Source organism: Aulonocara sp. 'chitande type north' Nkhata Bay, linkage group LG6, assembly GCF_057382095.1.
Source record: "Aulonocara sp. 'chitande type north' Nkhata Bay isolate Kocher_YH1m ecotype deep benthic linkage group LG6, A_spYH_male_GT1.1, whole genome shotgun sequence".
NCBI lineage: Eukaryota > Metazoa > Chordata > Actinopteri > Cichliformes > Cichlidae > Aulonocara > Aulonocara sp. 'chitande type north' Nkhata Bay.
In genome coordinates this window covers 33315234-33331501 of record NC_141349.1, presented here as the reverse complement: position 1 = coordinate 33331501, position 16268 = coordinate 33315234, and the positions used below count along the sequence as shown (strand labels likewise).

The 16268-nt window shown below is 42.4% G+C and overlaps 1 protein-coding gene across 11 annotated transcripts in view; it reads left to right on the top strand.

Moving 5' to 3' along the window:
- add3a (adducin 3 (gamma) a) overlaps positions 1–16268 on the top strand; it is a 103955-nt gene that overhangs the window by 68673 nt on the left and 19014 nt on the right. For all 11 annotated transcript variants that reach the window (XM_086296409.1, XM_086296407.1, XM_086296411.1 and 8 more), the window contains 4 exons: positions 676–920; positions 11750–11888; positions 12470–12621; positions 13434–13514. In XM_086296409.1, coding sequence (XP_086152535.1) covers positions 726–920; positions 11750–11888; positions 12470–12621; positions 13434–13514 — 567 coding nt within the window. In that variant the 5' untranslated portion in view covers positions 676–725. The remainder of the gene's footprint in view (positions 1–675; positions 921–11749; positions 11889–12469; positions 12622–13433; positions 13515–16268) is intronic.

Here is a 16268-nt window from a genome sequence, read left to right as displayed (position 1 = left end):
AGTGGGAGTAAACCACCTCAGCAGTCAAGGTCTTGGATGTCAAAACAAAATTCCTCCCGCCCCCATTTGTATGCTTTGTTAGTTGATCTGTCAGTGTGACCTAACCAAGACCTACATGTAGTCGTGACTCAGCAAGCGAATGACATGAACTGCAGGATAGAACTTTTATTTCCATCAAACCGAAGAGTAGCACCTCTATGGTATAGAGATAACAGGGACTTCCTTTTCCTGTTTATGATACACCTCCGTGTGTTTTCATCTGATAAAAGAGAGGTGGTAGGCATGCCATTTTCTTACTCATCATTGGTCTCGTTTATGCTACGTGCCTTTAGCTAATTTTAAACATGACTGTTTGTTGGCATTCAACTAACTTTCATTGAAAAATATTCATGTTTAAGAGCGACAAAAGTATAAATCCTGTGATCGATACATGGCACATTTCAGCTTTTGCATTTTTCCTTACAGGCTAATCTGACTTAGATCTTGATGCCCTTTTTATTTGCATGCTACACCTTTTCCTGGTATATTACCACCCTTCATTTTACGTGCATAAAAACCACAAACACCCTGAACAAATATTCTTTTAATTTAAATGTTAAACTCTCCTTGCTTGCCTTTTTTTTAAAAAATTGCTTCATATGTGTCATGTAACATGTCAACCTTTCTGCTTTTCAGGTGACAGTCAGAGTGGCAGCTGTAGAGCAAGCAAGTGAGGTGAAACAGGCATGAGTGCGGACAGCCATCAGGGGGTGGTGACCACCCCTCCTCCGCCTGGTGGAGGTACTAAGGAGCGCTACTTCGACCGTGTCGACGTGAATGATCCGGAGTACATCAGGGCCAGGAACATGTCTCCCGACCTCCGACAGGACTTCAACGTTTTGGAGCAGAAGAAACGTGTCACACAGATACTACAGAGCCCCGTAAGTTAAGAGAAAAACACATCATTTTGTTTCTTTTTAAACACGTAAATGTCAATGTTAGTGACCCCTTGGTGCAAATTTAGAGACTGAGCAAACAATTTTTAACACGTTGAGGTTTTAAAGACATCACTAGTGTACATTTGCCTACTGGGGGATACTGCCTAAAGGGGAGCAACCTCTAGATGGATAGACAGAGCTTATTAATCCCACTCCGAGGAAGTGTATATGTTAAAACACAAAAGATATGTCACAGAGTTTTTTTGTATGTACAAAAAGTGCAGTGTGACTAATAATAGATACACTGAATATTTTCTTTTATTAGGTATTTATCTTATATAGGGTATTGTAGTGTGCAGCCTCCACTGTCTCATACAGGTGATAGGTGGTGTTGTCCGTGAAGGTTATTAGCTCGGGTAACATCCTTGTCTCACAAATAACCTCTGTGGAGTCGAGGAAACAGAGCCGGCCTTATTCACCAGTTTATTGAGTCGTTTCTGGTCCTGCTTCATGTTGCCACCTACTTGGCAGACAACTAGATAAAAGACTGCAGAAGCCATAGCTGTGTCGTAAAGGACCTGCACACCCCAGAAGACCTCAGCCTGCACAGAAGATGGAGCCAACATTGGCCCTTCTTGTACAGAGCTTGAGTGTTTTCCAAGCAGTTCAACTGTATCAACCAACACCTTAAGTGGCTGAATCCTCCTTTTACACAGTGCAGGGCAAATGTGGTAAGCAGCCCATTGACGGATATTTTTGAAACGGATAATACATTTCGGGTTGCTAACTTGCTGATGGGCCTGATTATGGAGCATCATGGTTACAAACAATGTTTGTAGTCGAGGAAGCTTTAAGCTGCAGGATTGGAGAATCTACCGACTGGCAAAAAAGCCTATCTTTGTGGGATTTATATGCCCTGCTCATATCTGCATTGTTCTTTATATTCCACGTTTTCAGATTTCTTGAATGCATTGGCTATTAGTCTCCAACTATAAACATGAAAGTAGATGTCAGCCTATTCATATTTCTGTGCCCCCTGATAAATGAGCTGTCTGTTTTACCTGTTTGGTGCTTGCTGGAACTTCCTCTTGCCTCCCACAACTGTGAACAAGATAAACAGATGTATTAAATGTCTAATACTTTGCCAAAAAAGAGTAATGTTTTTTTTCCTCCAATTTAATGGAGAACTTGTTTAAGCAAAGCAAAGGTTTCACCTCACTGACTAAATGTTTGTGTAATCGGTTCCCTTTTTTCTCCTTTGTGTCAGTTATTATTCCCTAATCAAGGGGTTTCAAAATAAGTTACAGCAGTGAATGCATCACATGTGCTTGTGCGTTCATGCTTCCCTTGGTATTATGACACCGACTAAAGAATCACAGCAGTCAGCAGCTGGCTTTGCTCAAGCTTTAATATAACCACAAGCTGCCACACCCTCTTTCAAACTTACCGTTGAATCTCTTCAAGTGCCCTCCCACTAAGAGCACTCATGTTAGGTCAGGTTTTTTAAAGTAAACAACTCCTTGACAAAAATCTTAGCAAAGACAACTAATGTTATCCGATTTCCTTTCCTTGGAGGTCTGAATTCTTAAGAGTTACTGTTTTATGGTGCAGTTAGATGTTTGAGCCTCCTGGCAATCGCACACTCGATTTTTATTTTTATTTTATTATTTAAAATAATCGTTCATTGTTCTGGAAAGGTAAAGCACCGTGATATCTTATCTGTGCTGCATTTTATTGTTGGCGCCAACTTCAAAATGTAGGGTGAAGATTGTGCAACACAAGGAGACATTCAAAAAGTTCAGAATCACAGAAAGAAGTCGTCTTTTTTTAGCTCTATTTTGCACGCATATATTATTTTGTGGATTTTTGAGCATAAAATTTGTTTGCAAAAATATCCCAACCGTCCTTATTGAGAAAACGCAAGTTCTTGTAAAGACAACACACTGTTGTCCTATCTTGCTATTTGTATTGTGCCCTTTGAACAGTTGCATCACTCTGTGTGGAGATTTTACAACAGGGCCTTTCAGCCTGCACACTGGCGTTATTTACTTTGCGATATTGACTCAAGGCTGGTCTTTAGCTGAAATGTTTCACACTGTTTACGAGGGGACGCAGGTGCAAGGTGTGTACATGTGTCAGTATGCATTTGTACTTGGGATTACTTTAAAGTAACAAATACACTTATTAAAGAGTATGCACAGCAGCAGGCTGTGACAAATCAGCAGGCACAGACAAATGATAAGGCTGGGGACAGGATAAAGTTAGACGTTACACATGCAATGAATGATGCAGATGCAAAACAACCTTCTAGAGAAGGAGAGTGATTGTGTACAATCCAGGAAGTGTCTATGTGCGTGATCAACTCTGGGTAGTAACAGCTTGGTGGTTTGACCCGTACTTTTTTTTTTTTTTTTAAACTTTAAATTTGATCTACATTCTGCACATGCTCAGAGTGGTTTTCTTGGCGTGCCGTATTTTGTGCCAGATGTCTGGAAGGGCAGTATCGCTGCTCCTGATCCAGGTTTCCACTTGATCCTCTGCTGGTATCATGTGTGTGTCAGAGAGAGAGCGGGAGTACCGCAAGTAAGCTGTAGGAGAGAAAATGACTGTCTACTTAAAACAGGGCCCTTAAATGCAGACAGTTTGCTGCAGGGCGTTCTTGATCCAGAGCCGAATGGCTCAGGCCTTTTTGTGCTATGTCTCTAACTTCACTGCTGATACAGACGCACTGATTTAGATTACTGAATTAATGGCAGAGGAGGTCGGTGAGAGAGCTGCCTGACATTATAACACCAGTGCAAGCAAAACTAAACTTTCCAAACTAAAGGAATCTACCACGTTGACATGTATTTTCAACATGTCTATAAATGCTTAATTATAATTTTCAGCTATTTTTCTCATGTGGACATTTTTACACCAAATACTTTTTAGTATCAATCTTGAAAAGACATATTTTTTCCACTTGTAATAATTTTTATTATTTAACATCTGAACATCGCAGGTTACCCTTCACTATTATTTGCAACTGCATCTAACTGTGTGTGTATGTACTTGTAGCTTTGCCTGTGTGCTACAGTGGTATGTCTGTATGGTATTCCCGCTTTATGCGGTTTTGAATTTGAGCCAAATAGCTTTCAGTCAGCAGTGACAGGTGGTTCCCTTTGGCTTATATAGTGTTTGCAGCCCGTACACGAAGACAGTTAGTCTCAGTGCTTCTTTATTCATATTCAGCCGTAACAACAATAAGAAGTGTGTGTGTGTGGCACCAGCTGGACACAGGCTTATCTCCATTTCTGTCTTCCTTCTTTCTCAGTTTGCACTTTTTCATTCAACTACAGCAACCAGCTGTATATACTTTTTTTCTTTTTTTGCTTTCCTCATTTCTCTCTCCATTTTTCTTTCTCTATTTGTTTTCATTCCAGTGTTATGGGTCTAGTGGCGGCTCCAGATTACATGTTTGTATTGCTCCAATGGCAGGTTGTATTTAAAGCTGGACGAATATAGACTAGGCAGGTCTGAATCAACTCAGCTGACTTGATCCACTTGCCTCATTCATTCAGCTGTGTTTACATTTAAAGTCTAAAGTCAAACCTTGAGCTGTTCAACATATCCAGCTATCTACTGTAGAGCTACAACTGTGATTTTTGCTTGTGTGCAACAATGACGGGCATACCAGCAGTGTGACAAAACGGAGATGGCTGAAAAATAATGACTCGTCCTGTTGATGTGATGACGTTATATTTAAAGCACTTAAAGAGAGACACGGCCAGGTTTCGCCAGTAGCCTTAAGATAAACAGTAGAACATGTTTTTCCGCTATAGAACTTCTTGTTATTGTGTGTGTCAATCGTCTGAAGAGGGAATTGAAAAGGAAGATCTTTCTACTTTCTACTGTTTTTTGATGATTTTTGATGAGTGTTTTCTGTGACATGCAATGATTAGAATTTTGTCGAGGTGGCCTTTGAGCCTTGGGGTGGTTTTTCTGTTATGTATGTTTGCAAGGAGGATTTTGGCTAAAAATCCACGCTTCATTTTGTCATGGCAGTAAAGCCTCTGTGTTTCCCTCTAACTGCTGAGAACTAGGTTGACGTGACTTGATTTGCCACTGTTGGTCCAAAAGGTTAAAATGCCATCAGAATGAGATTAAATCAGACCAAATTGAATTGGAGTTGTGCCTTCACACGCTGCTTCCGTTTTCATCGTCATTGCCCGTCTTGTTTTCTCTTGTGTTAATACCCCCCCCCCCCCCTTCATCTTCCCCCCACTTCTCCACTTCTCTCCATCTTGTGGCACAGACTGTTCATCACCTGCAGAAATGATTTACTGATGCCAAGCGGTAAATTTACTCAGCCGTATTTGCACTTGTCCTGTGGTTTGCAGAGGAAGTGCAATCCCCCTGCATGCACTTTCCAGAAAACACAAGTGGATAATTTATGGTGCTTTAGGTTCTGCTGAGAACCCCCTCGTGTGAAGCAAATGTCATGCCTGCTCTCATTTACGTTTTTTTCCCCCTTTTCTTGTTGTAGTCCTGAAGGTCTCATTTGATAGAACATTAGTGGCTGAACTCACTCCAGAGACTCTTTTAAAAACCACCGCCTTTCCTCTCAGAGCCAGATCTTGGCGGCTGTGTTTCAGTTTGGCATTTCACAGGATCTTTTAGGTCTTGAACTTCCAGCCGTGAAGCAGCGCCCTCAGGATAACAGAGCAACATGCTGAAGTGTTACATCCACTTTGTGTAACCTCAAAAAGAGAGAAAAAAATCCACTGGGTATAATCAAGTTTCTCCATATGGCAGCTTAAATCAATATATATTTTTTTTCATTTAGAATCAGAGATAGAAATGCTCTAGTCAACATCCAAATTACCATGAAATAGCTGCATGATACTATTTAAAACTAGAGATGCACCACTAATAGTGACCTTATGACGCTAAATAAAAGTCGACATATATTAAAAGATTCCACTTCTATAGTTATATTCTTCAGCTAGAGTAGCTTTGCATGATTCAACTCTTAGTCCATCCCCTGTCTAAAACGAACTGTTTTGGCTCCATTCTCTTTAAGGGCACCTTCTTTTTAACCCAGCTGGCTTCTGATTGGCTGCCCCTTGTAAACATAGGATTGGACTGCTGTGTTCAGAGCCAGAGACTATGCAAAACCTGTTTGCTCTAAATGCTCGGTTCCAAACTGAAGACCGAGCTTTGGTTTTCAAATAAATTTGTGAAAATATGGTTGTATGGCCCTTTAAATAAAGTTTCTTGGAATAAAGTTGGTCTAGAACACAGGTGTCGAACTCCAGGCCTCGAGGGCCGGTGTCCTGCAGGTTTTAGATGTGTCCTTGATCCAACACAGCTGATTAAAATGGCTAAATGACCTCCCCAACATGTCTTGAAGTTCTCCAGAGGCCTGGTAATGAACTAATCATTTAATTCAGGTGTGTTGACCCAGGGTAATATCTAAAACCTGCAGGATACCGGCCCTCGAGGCCTGGAGTTCGACACCCCTGGTCTAGAACGTCTTTATGTGAACATTACTGCAAGGGGTTCGATATTGTGTGGCGTTGTACTTTCAGGTGAGTGATGATGTGCTCCAGGATATGTTCTCAGATGGCAGTTTATGTATTATGAAAGAAGCTGGATTGGGTACAAAAATTGTTATCAGCAGATCTTTTTAATGCACAAAAAGACACTCAAACACTATTGATGGTTGTTTTCATACATCGATAAACCACCTTGTTAGATTGCAGTCACTAGAATGCATTTCCTCTTCCCAATGTTTATTTCGCTGTCTGTAAAGTGTATCATCCTAGAAGACAGTAAGGGGTTTATGTCGAGTACGTGAGAGAGATGTTGCTGCCGTTGCTGTTGGGGACAAATTCTACTGGTGCAGGCTCAGAGGTTAGATGAGGAGGAATCAATAGCATTGGTGAGCTTGCAGGCAGGCAGCTGTATGCTTTGTAACACTGTCACGTTGGTGGCTTGAAGGAAAAGCATTGTGCTGACATAACTGTAGAGGCTATGTCTGAAATTACAGGCCTCACCTGGCCTGTGCTTTTCTTTTCTTTTTCTTTTTTTTAGATAGATGCAGTTTATTACCAGCAACCCTGAAATTGCAGGTCATTGTGTTCCTTCAGTTTGGCTGTAATGCAAGGCTTTTTATTTTTTCAAGGTGAACGTAAACCTAACCTGTGACGGTAAATGATCCCAAGATAGTTTGTAGAAGACACTACATTACTTGAAACTTAATATTCATCTTTTAAAGTTTAAAGCAGTAACCTGTTTCGTATTGCACTCAGTTAAACTGTGTTGCAATGACTCATAGAAAACTGTAATTTTACATGAAGACGTGTGTGTGTGTGTGTGTGTGTGTGTGTGTGTGTGTGTGTGTGTGTGTGTGTGTGTGTGTGTGTGTGTGTGTGTGTGTGTGTGTGTGTGTGAGGTAATGGTGAAACTATCGGGAGCAACACAGATTTCTTTGAGCACAAGCACAGACGTGCAAGGTCGACTTTGCTCCAACACTCTCATTAAAAAGTCCCGTCTGTCTTTTCCACAGGATGACATCAACGGTTTAAACGTCACCTGCATCTGCAACACCAGTTTTAACAGAAACGGTGGAATAGCACCAAAAATATCTTTCTCTACTGGTCTAATCACACAAGACCACACAAGAACATGGTTCAGTCAATCAGCTCAAATATGTGCATGAAAAAGCTCGATATCAGCCAACTGTAATATAAAATAAATGCTAAATTAACATAACATAGACTGGATTCTAAAGATCTGAAACTCCATTTGTGTTTTCCTACAGATACTCAGTTTGATTTTTCGTTTTTTTTTGTTTTTTTTTTTAATATTCACCACCCTCAGCCTTTTACCCTTCCACTGAGAAACTGGCCGAGCTCCAGCCCTCATGTCGACTTAACATTCTCAGCAGCGCTGCAGTTCAATTTTGAAAGATTGGCTGTTGGCATTTTGGAGCAGCCATGAAAACACCTCCTCATTTCTCTGATTGGATCGTTTTGTTTTGTTTTTCCTCCAGTAAGTGGAGAGACTTGATTAGCCTGGTTGTCTGTTGGTGAGTTTGGTTCACCAAACTCACCTGACACCCATCCCCCACATGTCAAGGTTGTCAAGGTGGAAACTGTATTTAAACGATGAGCAGGTAGAGCACTGTGGCTAAAAGGGAAACTTGACATGTGACGGTCATTTAGTTGTTGTGGAGATGTGGAGGTTTTGCTGAATATTAATGATACGATCCACTTTTTGGTCCCTGGATTATTCTGTGGGAACCTAATCCCTGCTGTCATAATCTTCTTGGGAATGGCGAAACATAAATTGTAGAGCAGATGCCTGTGTGTGTGCGCGCGCGTGTGTGTGTGTTGCTATGCCCATGTGTTTTCTGCCACTTGATTGGCACAAATGTTTGCCATTTGAATCCATGTACTGAACAGGTAATTGTGCTTGTGTTGTAAATCTAAAGCAACACAAGAACCATGACTGAACCATGTTCTTTTGGGATGACATTTTTCTTTTAACAATGAATAGCGTGTGGTTCTGTGGTTTCTTTGTGGTTCCAGTAAGCTCTATGAAGCTATTCAGCTTGTTATTTTGTTTTCTGGGTCTGCAACTCTCTCACATCTCTCTTGTTTCATCTTGCTCATTGCCTTGGTCTACATTGCTGAACATGGTGGCGCATTCAGCTACTGAAGAGTCACACGGAAACTGGTTGACAAATTAAAGGAAAAACCAAAGTCCTTAACTCCTACAGTGTGTTGATCTAGCAGCTCTGTCATGAGAGGCATTTTGCTGGAATGTTTTGTGTCTGCCAGTCCCTGTAGAGAAAAATCATGTTCCTGGAAATCATTGCAGTGTTGGAATGATCAACTTTACTCTTTGAAAGAACTGTATCCTGTTAGAAGTGGTCTCAAGGGACATGGATGGATTTGATGATCAAGAAATGATGCCAATCATATTCTCTGCCTTTAAGCTGTGTTCGCAGTGAAATGTTGACCAGGGATCAGAGAACGTGAATTATATTCTGTAACTTTAAGTGACTACAGGAGAAATGACCCAAAGTGGGCTGGAGATGAGATAAACTTTACTCAACTTCCAGGCAAGTGATGGAAGCAACTATCAATGAGAGCGCAGGAAACAGCTGATTAATAAATGACCTGGTAATAAATATGTTAGTGTTACCTAGGCAACTGGAGACAAGTGACTGCAAAATGGAATGAGTGAATTCCAAGGTGGAAGAATATTTATAGTCAATAGAGTTAAACGCTGTAGCTTTTTTGATTGCACTTGATACTACTTTCCCTTTCATTTGTTATGCATCTTGTATCCCTCAGCACTTAATGAGAAAAGGTCAGAAATGCAGTATACTGGACTTATTATCAGCGTAGTGTCCAGGCCCACAACTCTGGTGGGTATGTGCTAAGTGTTTAAATAGCTAAATGTTAGCCACTTCTAAGGAACGGTAGAATGTCAATGTCAAAGGTTTAACTGTACCAAATGATGGGATTTCTGCTCATGTTATGTCATCAGTTTCACAAGAACAACTAGTGACAAGCTCGCAGTTTGAGATTAGAGAGAACTTTTAGGCACAGACTGAACTTTGTAGTTGAGTCGGGAACACGGATTCTGCCGCAGTGATACGTTTCTGAGTCACGGCTCTAATTTACTGTAGGTTTAGTACAGTGACTTTAATGTCAGTCTGATTGCACAACAGTCTCCGAAACACTGACACCCAGAACAACAGCAACTTAAAACAAAGAAGACCCACCACTGTCAGACATCCGCAGCAGACCAGTTGCTCCAGCAACCTCACCACCAGGGATGGAGGAATGTCTGGCTGTAGTTCAGAACCAGCAGTGTCCTGACGCAGGGGGTTGATCCACATTTAACGACAAAACATTCGCATAACACTAATGGACTCATCCCAGTGTGGTGACTGAAGGGCAAAAGAGGAAGTTAAGTGTCAGTGATGTTTTTGTGCACTAATGCAGCTCCACTGGGAGTGTGTGGACTGTTGCATAAGTACTGAAATAAAGGTATCAATATTGGATGTTTTCCTACTGGAGGCTTCATTGCTCGGAAAAAGGGTTTGTGGATTCATTCAGCTTTCTTGCGGTGCTCTTTTCTTTCCAGAGGTTTCCATCACTGGTGTTAAGTTTCAATCAGGACTTTAAAGAGGCTTCATAGTGTTTTTGTTATTGTCAGTGATGATGGCAAGTTCAATTGGAGACAAAACTAAAGATTTTAATGATTTACCTGATAGACGGAAATGTAAAGGTGTATGAGATGAATAGATGATGAAAACAACTAATTGATCTGGACAGATGTGTTTAGAAGAGACTCTGTGTTAAATGGCACATAAACACTAAGAAGGAATAGAAGTCAGTAAAGATGTGTCAAACACTTCTGATCTTTTGGTTTTAAAATAAGTTACACAAGTTATTTAAACCTTAAGTCATACATGCTAACAGTATCTGTGATTTGATAATCACTTAGCTTTAGCTTGATGGTATATCAGTAACAACTTACCTTTTATTTGCAATTACCTACCTACAACACCTCATTGATGAGGCTATTTGGATGACCAAGGTCTGCTAGGAAAAGGTAGAAACAAAAGTTGAAACCAAAACAAACGATAACACAAAATAAACTCTTGCTGATCAAATCAAATATCTCAAACTCAGACTGTCGGACTTTACCTGTCGTCGGCATGTGCTGTATAAGAACATCACATCTGTGATTAAATGCCGAAACCCGCACGTACTGGTTACAGCTTTAGTAAAGTCAGCTGGTAGAGAGGTGAGAAAGCCCCCGGGGGAGGTTAAAACCTTACAAAGGTTATCTGGAGATACAGATGGGTTTATTACTTCATTTGCTGTTATCTATACAGCCTAGCTGAATATTACCTGCAGTTTTAAACACCATCATATTTCAAACGCTAACATCTACAATAGGATTTATGACTCGACTTGATTTATGAGCACTGTGAGAAAGATGCTTTACCCAGTACTCTGTATTATGTCACTCAATCAGCTGTGCGTTTATGGGGTCTGCATAAGAGCTTGTTAGCATATACTGTATCGTGTCTGTGGACTCAGCAGATGACTGGACAAGAGGATTAGCTACAAACTAACTTTCTCCCAGTTACACCAAGCAGCCAATCAAAGCACAAGCAGCGAGCTAACCAGACGAGCAACCTTTCCGGAGCTTGTTGTGTATCTAGCCAATCTGGGCCCAGCTTCGTAGAGCGCTCTTAGGATGATTCAGATTGACACCCAAATAGGATGTCTAATCTGTGATTAGCACGTCTCCCACGATCTTCCTGTCTTTACTCGCATTCTTCCTGTCTCTTTGAATGTTCCCACATCTTTTTGCTCTTTTATCTCTCTGTCACTACTAATCTACTCCTTTCTCCTCCCTCCTATCTTCATCTGTCTCGCCATAGTCTTAGTTTTCTTTGTGATATTGCCTCACTTTGAGATTAATACACCTGGATGTCCAGTTTCAGTGAAATGTTTTCGTTTTGTGTGTGTGTGTGGGTGTGTGTGTCTCCCAGTTAAGCTGCATAACACCTGATTAAAGCCCCCTGTGTTGAACGTAAAGGCTCATTTTTATATATGGAATAAAAATGTTTGTTTTTGTTTTGTTTTTTAAACGAGGCTTGATAATGTGCTAAAAGTCACAATGTGAAGATTAACCGGTAAATCCTTTTTACTGTTGCTTTTCTTAATTTGAGGGTTAGATTTGTAGTTCTTGACACATTACGTTCTCAGTTGGCTCGTGTCCCCTCTCAACCTTTTGTCTTTCCCTATCTTTCTCAGGCTTTCAAGGAGGAATTGGAGAGCCTGATCCAAGAGCAGCAACGGAAGGGGAACAACCCCACTGGCCTGCTGGCCCTCAGGCAGATCGCAGACTTCTTTATGGCCAGCACAGTTGCCGGTTTCAACACTTCCCCCCTCAGTAAGTGGTCACTGTGCTCGTTACCCCAGACAACCAGACACTAACACATGCCATCCGCGCCCTGGGTGCAATAACTTTGAACTGCACTGAAAAACAAAAGCACAGCCTCAATATTGGAATATAGGAGATCTATACACAAACATGAGCTTTGTGTGCTTAAGGGCATAAATACTCTTAGACATCCCAGCCCCAGACTCCGGAAAAGCCGTGCATATTTCCATGGGTTTTGATCCTTTGCAATTTCTGTCCAAGAGTCCCATATGTGAAGTCAAAGCCTTGGAATGCACAACTAATGCTAAATTAGACGTCAGAAACTGTGTAGCCTTTTGGTTTAGCTAATTTTTTAAATATTGTAATTAAAGACAACAAAAGGCATTAAAGGACTGAGTGCTGCTCGCATCACCCCACTGTGTAAATTAGGATTCTCATGTAGAGTCAGATACACCATTAGATACAAATCCAGATGCTAGCTACAGATGTCTGGTCCTGAATGGTTGTCACTGATATTAATACCACCTGATCCGCAATCTGCATTTTTAACATTCCTGCTCCCCCTCCTCTCATCGTCCATGATCATTTAGGCCTGGGGATGGTCACTCCCATCAACGACTTGTACGGAGTGGAATCCACCACGATGGTGAAAGGCGAGAAGCTGACACGTTGTAAACTGGCCAGCCTCTACAGACTGGTGGACCTGTTCAGCTGGGCACACTTCGCCAACTCCTACATCACAGTAAGACACTACTCCAAAAGCACAGATGTACTGGAAATTCCCTATTATCTATCTAGTTCATAAATTTTACCGTCTCCTGTATTATTTCCGGGTACAAACATTGAGGGTCTGTTTGCAGAGAAAGCTTTTATTGTCATTTCAAGGGTGTTTCAGTCTAACAGTAATTGTCTCGAGGTTACAAAAACATCTTTAATATCACAACTTAAATACCTGGCTTGTCATTCACAACAAAGATTATTGTAACCTTTGACTTTCTACAGAAAACTGATACTACAGTTCAAAAACTGTCCACACAGACTTTCAGAATGTCCTCTACTATTCTATGCCTTTGTTTAAATGCTATATATTGCACTATTCTTTTTTTTTTTATTTAAGTGCCGTGCAAAATTCCCAAGAAAGTCTAGTAGTGATGACTTTACAATGCCTCAATGCATTTTGCAATAATTTCTTTGTGACCACATCAGCTGATGGCTCAGCTGATACACTTCTACACATACAAATGGCTGTCTCATATAAGGCACGCTATCTGAGCCACTTTAGACTCCCCATAGTGGTTGGACCACGGCAAACCACTCTGCAGTCCACTTCCACCCAAGTTCCTCCATTTCATGCTGTATCTGACTCCCTGTTGCCCACAGAAATGTACAGGGAGGTTGCTGGCAAGCATGTTTTAATTGCAGATCTGACTGTTTAGTCCATATTTCAACTCTTTCTTAATGCTTTGTTATTCTAATGCAGTCCCAACTTGGGTCTGGTTAATTTTTTTTCTAACTAAAAGTAACCTTTAGTCCTCAATCTGTGTTTTCTCCTAGGGCCGAGTCAGTAAAGAACAAGACCACATCCTGATCATCCCCAGAGGACTCTCATTTGCTGAGGCATCTGCTTCAAACCTGGTAAGAAACACGAGCCACTGTGGTCTCATCCAAAGACAGTTTTTTAACTACAAGCTCTGCCTGTTAATTTAATTTCTTGCTACAAATGAAATGCATCGTAAATGTCTGCGTCAGCATCCTTCTCTGTGTAACTGTGCCAGCATTACATTGGACTGTAATGGCTTTGCATTTGCTTTACTCAACTAGCGCTCTCCCATTACCAGATGAACTTTTTTCCAGTGCTTTTTGGTCTTCTCTGTGCACAAGATCCCACCGTCTCTCTCTGACTGTCCCTTTTGTGTACGTGTTTATCATGTTCTGTGTCACCGGCACCTCTCATGTTGACATTAGCCGCTCTGTTTCTCTGTCAGCAAACACTGTAGGTGGTTCAGTCTGTCCGTCTCCCCAGTTTCAGCTGTGCTTGACATACCACGGCGCTAAATGTGCAATAATGTGTTTAAGAGTTCGTTGGCAACCTCGTTACCTCCCTCTGTACGTTTCAGCTCCCTCTAATTCACTTTCTATTTCGGTTTGTCTCCGTTTTGTTTTTCTCTTTCTGTTGCTCTTGTCTCATCAACATGTCTCATCCTGATTGTCGGACTTCTGTTTATTTCTGCTTTTTCCATTTGACAATTTAAAAAACAGAACCAGGGTTCGCCTCTGTGTAGTAGCTGTGTTGTACTCTCCTACTTTGTCTTCGACACCTGCGCAAACAGATAAAATCCGGGATAATATGCTGCAGGTGTGCTTCTGCAGCCAGATTGTGAAATCTGTCAGCACCTCGCTGACAAGCTGATTTCACTTTTTGACCTGCGAGAGTGGTTAGAAGGTAGTAATATAAATCTCTGCGCCTAACTTGCTACTTCCTGATAGTAAAGCCTCGTGGGTGGCTGAGTGGTTTGAACATGTCCTTGTTGAACTCAGTCATTTTTGAGTCTGTTTTTAATTTAATAGGGGTTTGTTTGTCTTTTTTGCTTTAGTTCAGCACAGACACTGTAAACTTGCCCTGAAAATCTGCTTTATTTCCTTAAAAGGGAATAAAGTGCCAAATTGCTGATAATAATTTCAGACAATAAATTCTCTTTGCAGTACAGACACAAAACAAGCGTACCTACCTGAAACCGCCAGAACAGACTCTCTTCACTAGGGTAACTTTGCTGCCTCAAAAACCTGTTGCTGCAATAGTTAACTAGTTAGACATGGACGTTGACATGTCTTTGATTAGCACACAGAAATAATAGTTCAGTACTGCAACAAAATAATCAGGATAAAACTTGATATTTATTTATTTACCAATAGCAGTAATGCCAGCAGTATTTGGTTCATATTTATTTTGGTTCATTGGTTCCCATCTTCAAGAAAGGGGACCAGAGGGTGTGTTCCAACTACAGGGGGATCACACTCCTCAGCCTCCCTGGGAAAGTCTATGCCAGGGTGCTGGAAAGGAGAGTTCGTCCGTTAGTCGAACCTCGGATACAGGAGGAACAATGCGGCTTTCGTCCTGGTCGCGGAACACTGGACCAGCTCTTTATCCTCTCCAGGATACTTGAGGGTGCATGGGAGTTTGCCCAACCAGTCTACATGTGTTTTGTGGACTTGGAGAAGGCATTCGACCGTGTCCCTCGGGGTGTCCTGTGGGAGGTGTTGCAGGAGTATGGGGTGTCTGGCCCATTGCTACGGGCCATTCGATCCCTATACAACCGTTGCAAGAGCTTGGTTCGCATTGCCGGCAATAAGTCGGACTCGTTCCCGGTGGGTGATGGGCTCCGCCAGGGCTGCCCTTTGTCTCCGGTTCTGTTCATAATTTTTATGGACAGGATTTCTAGGCGCAGCCAAGTGCCGGAGGGCTTTCGCTTTGGTGGCCTCAGAATCTCATCTCTGATTTTTGCAGATGATGTGGTTCTGTTGGCTTCATCGGGTGAGGGCCTCCAGCTCGCACTGGAGCGGTTCGCAGCCGAGTGTGAAGCAGCGGGAATGAGGATCAGCACCTCCAAATCTGAGGCCATGGTTCTCAGCCGGAAAAGGGTGGAGTGCCCACTCCGGGTCGGGGATGAGTTCCTGCCCCAAGTGGAGGAGTTCAAGTATCTCGGGGTCTTGTTCGCGAGTGATGGGAGAAGGAAGCCGGAGATCGACAGACGGATTGGGGCTGCAGCTGCAGGAATGCGGACGCTGCACCGGTCCGTCGTGGTGAAGAGGGAGCTGAGTGTAAAAGCGAAGCTCTCAATTTACCGGTCGATCTACGTCCCTACCCTCACCTATGGCCACGAGCTGTGGGTAGTGACCGAAAGAACGAGATCGCGGATACAAGCGGCAGAAATGAGCTTCCTCCGAAGGGTGGCTGGCCTCTCCCTTAGAGATAGGGTGAGAAGTTCGGCCCAGAGTAGAGCAGCTGCTGCTCCACATCGAAAGGAGCCAGCTGAGGTGGTTCGGGCATCTGACAAGGATGCCCCCTGGGCGCCTCCTGGGTGAGGTGTTCCAGGCATGTCCCACCGGGAGGAGGCCCCGGGGCAGACCCAGGACACGCTGGAGAGATTATATCTCTCGGCTGGCCTGGGAACGCCTTGGTATTCCCCCGGATAAGCTGGAGGAGGTGGCTGGGGAGAGGGAGGTCCGGGCCTCTTTGCTTAGGCTGCTGCCCCCGCGACCCGGCCCCGGACAAAGCGGATGAAAATGGATGGATGGATGGTTCATGCCATATATTCATTGTCAAATGTCAGCTCAAGGCTGATAAGTCCAATCAGGCTTCTTGGTTGTTCATCCTCCCAAGTATACTTT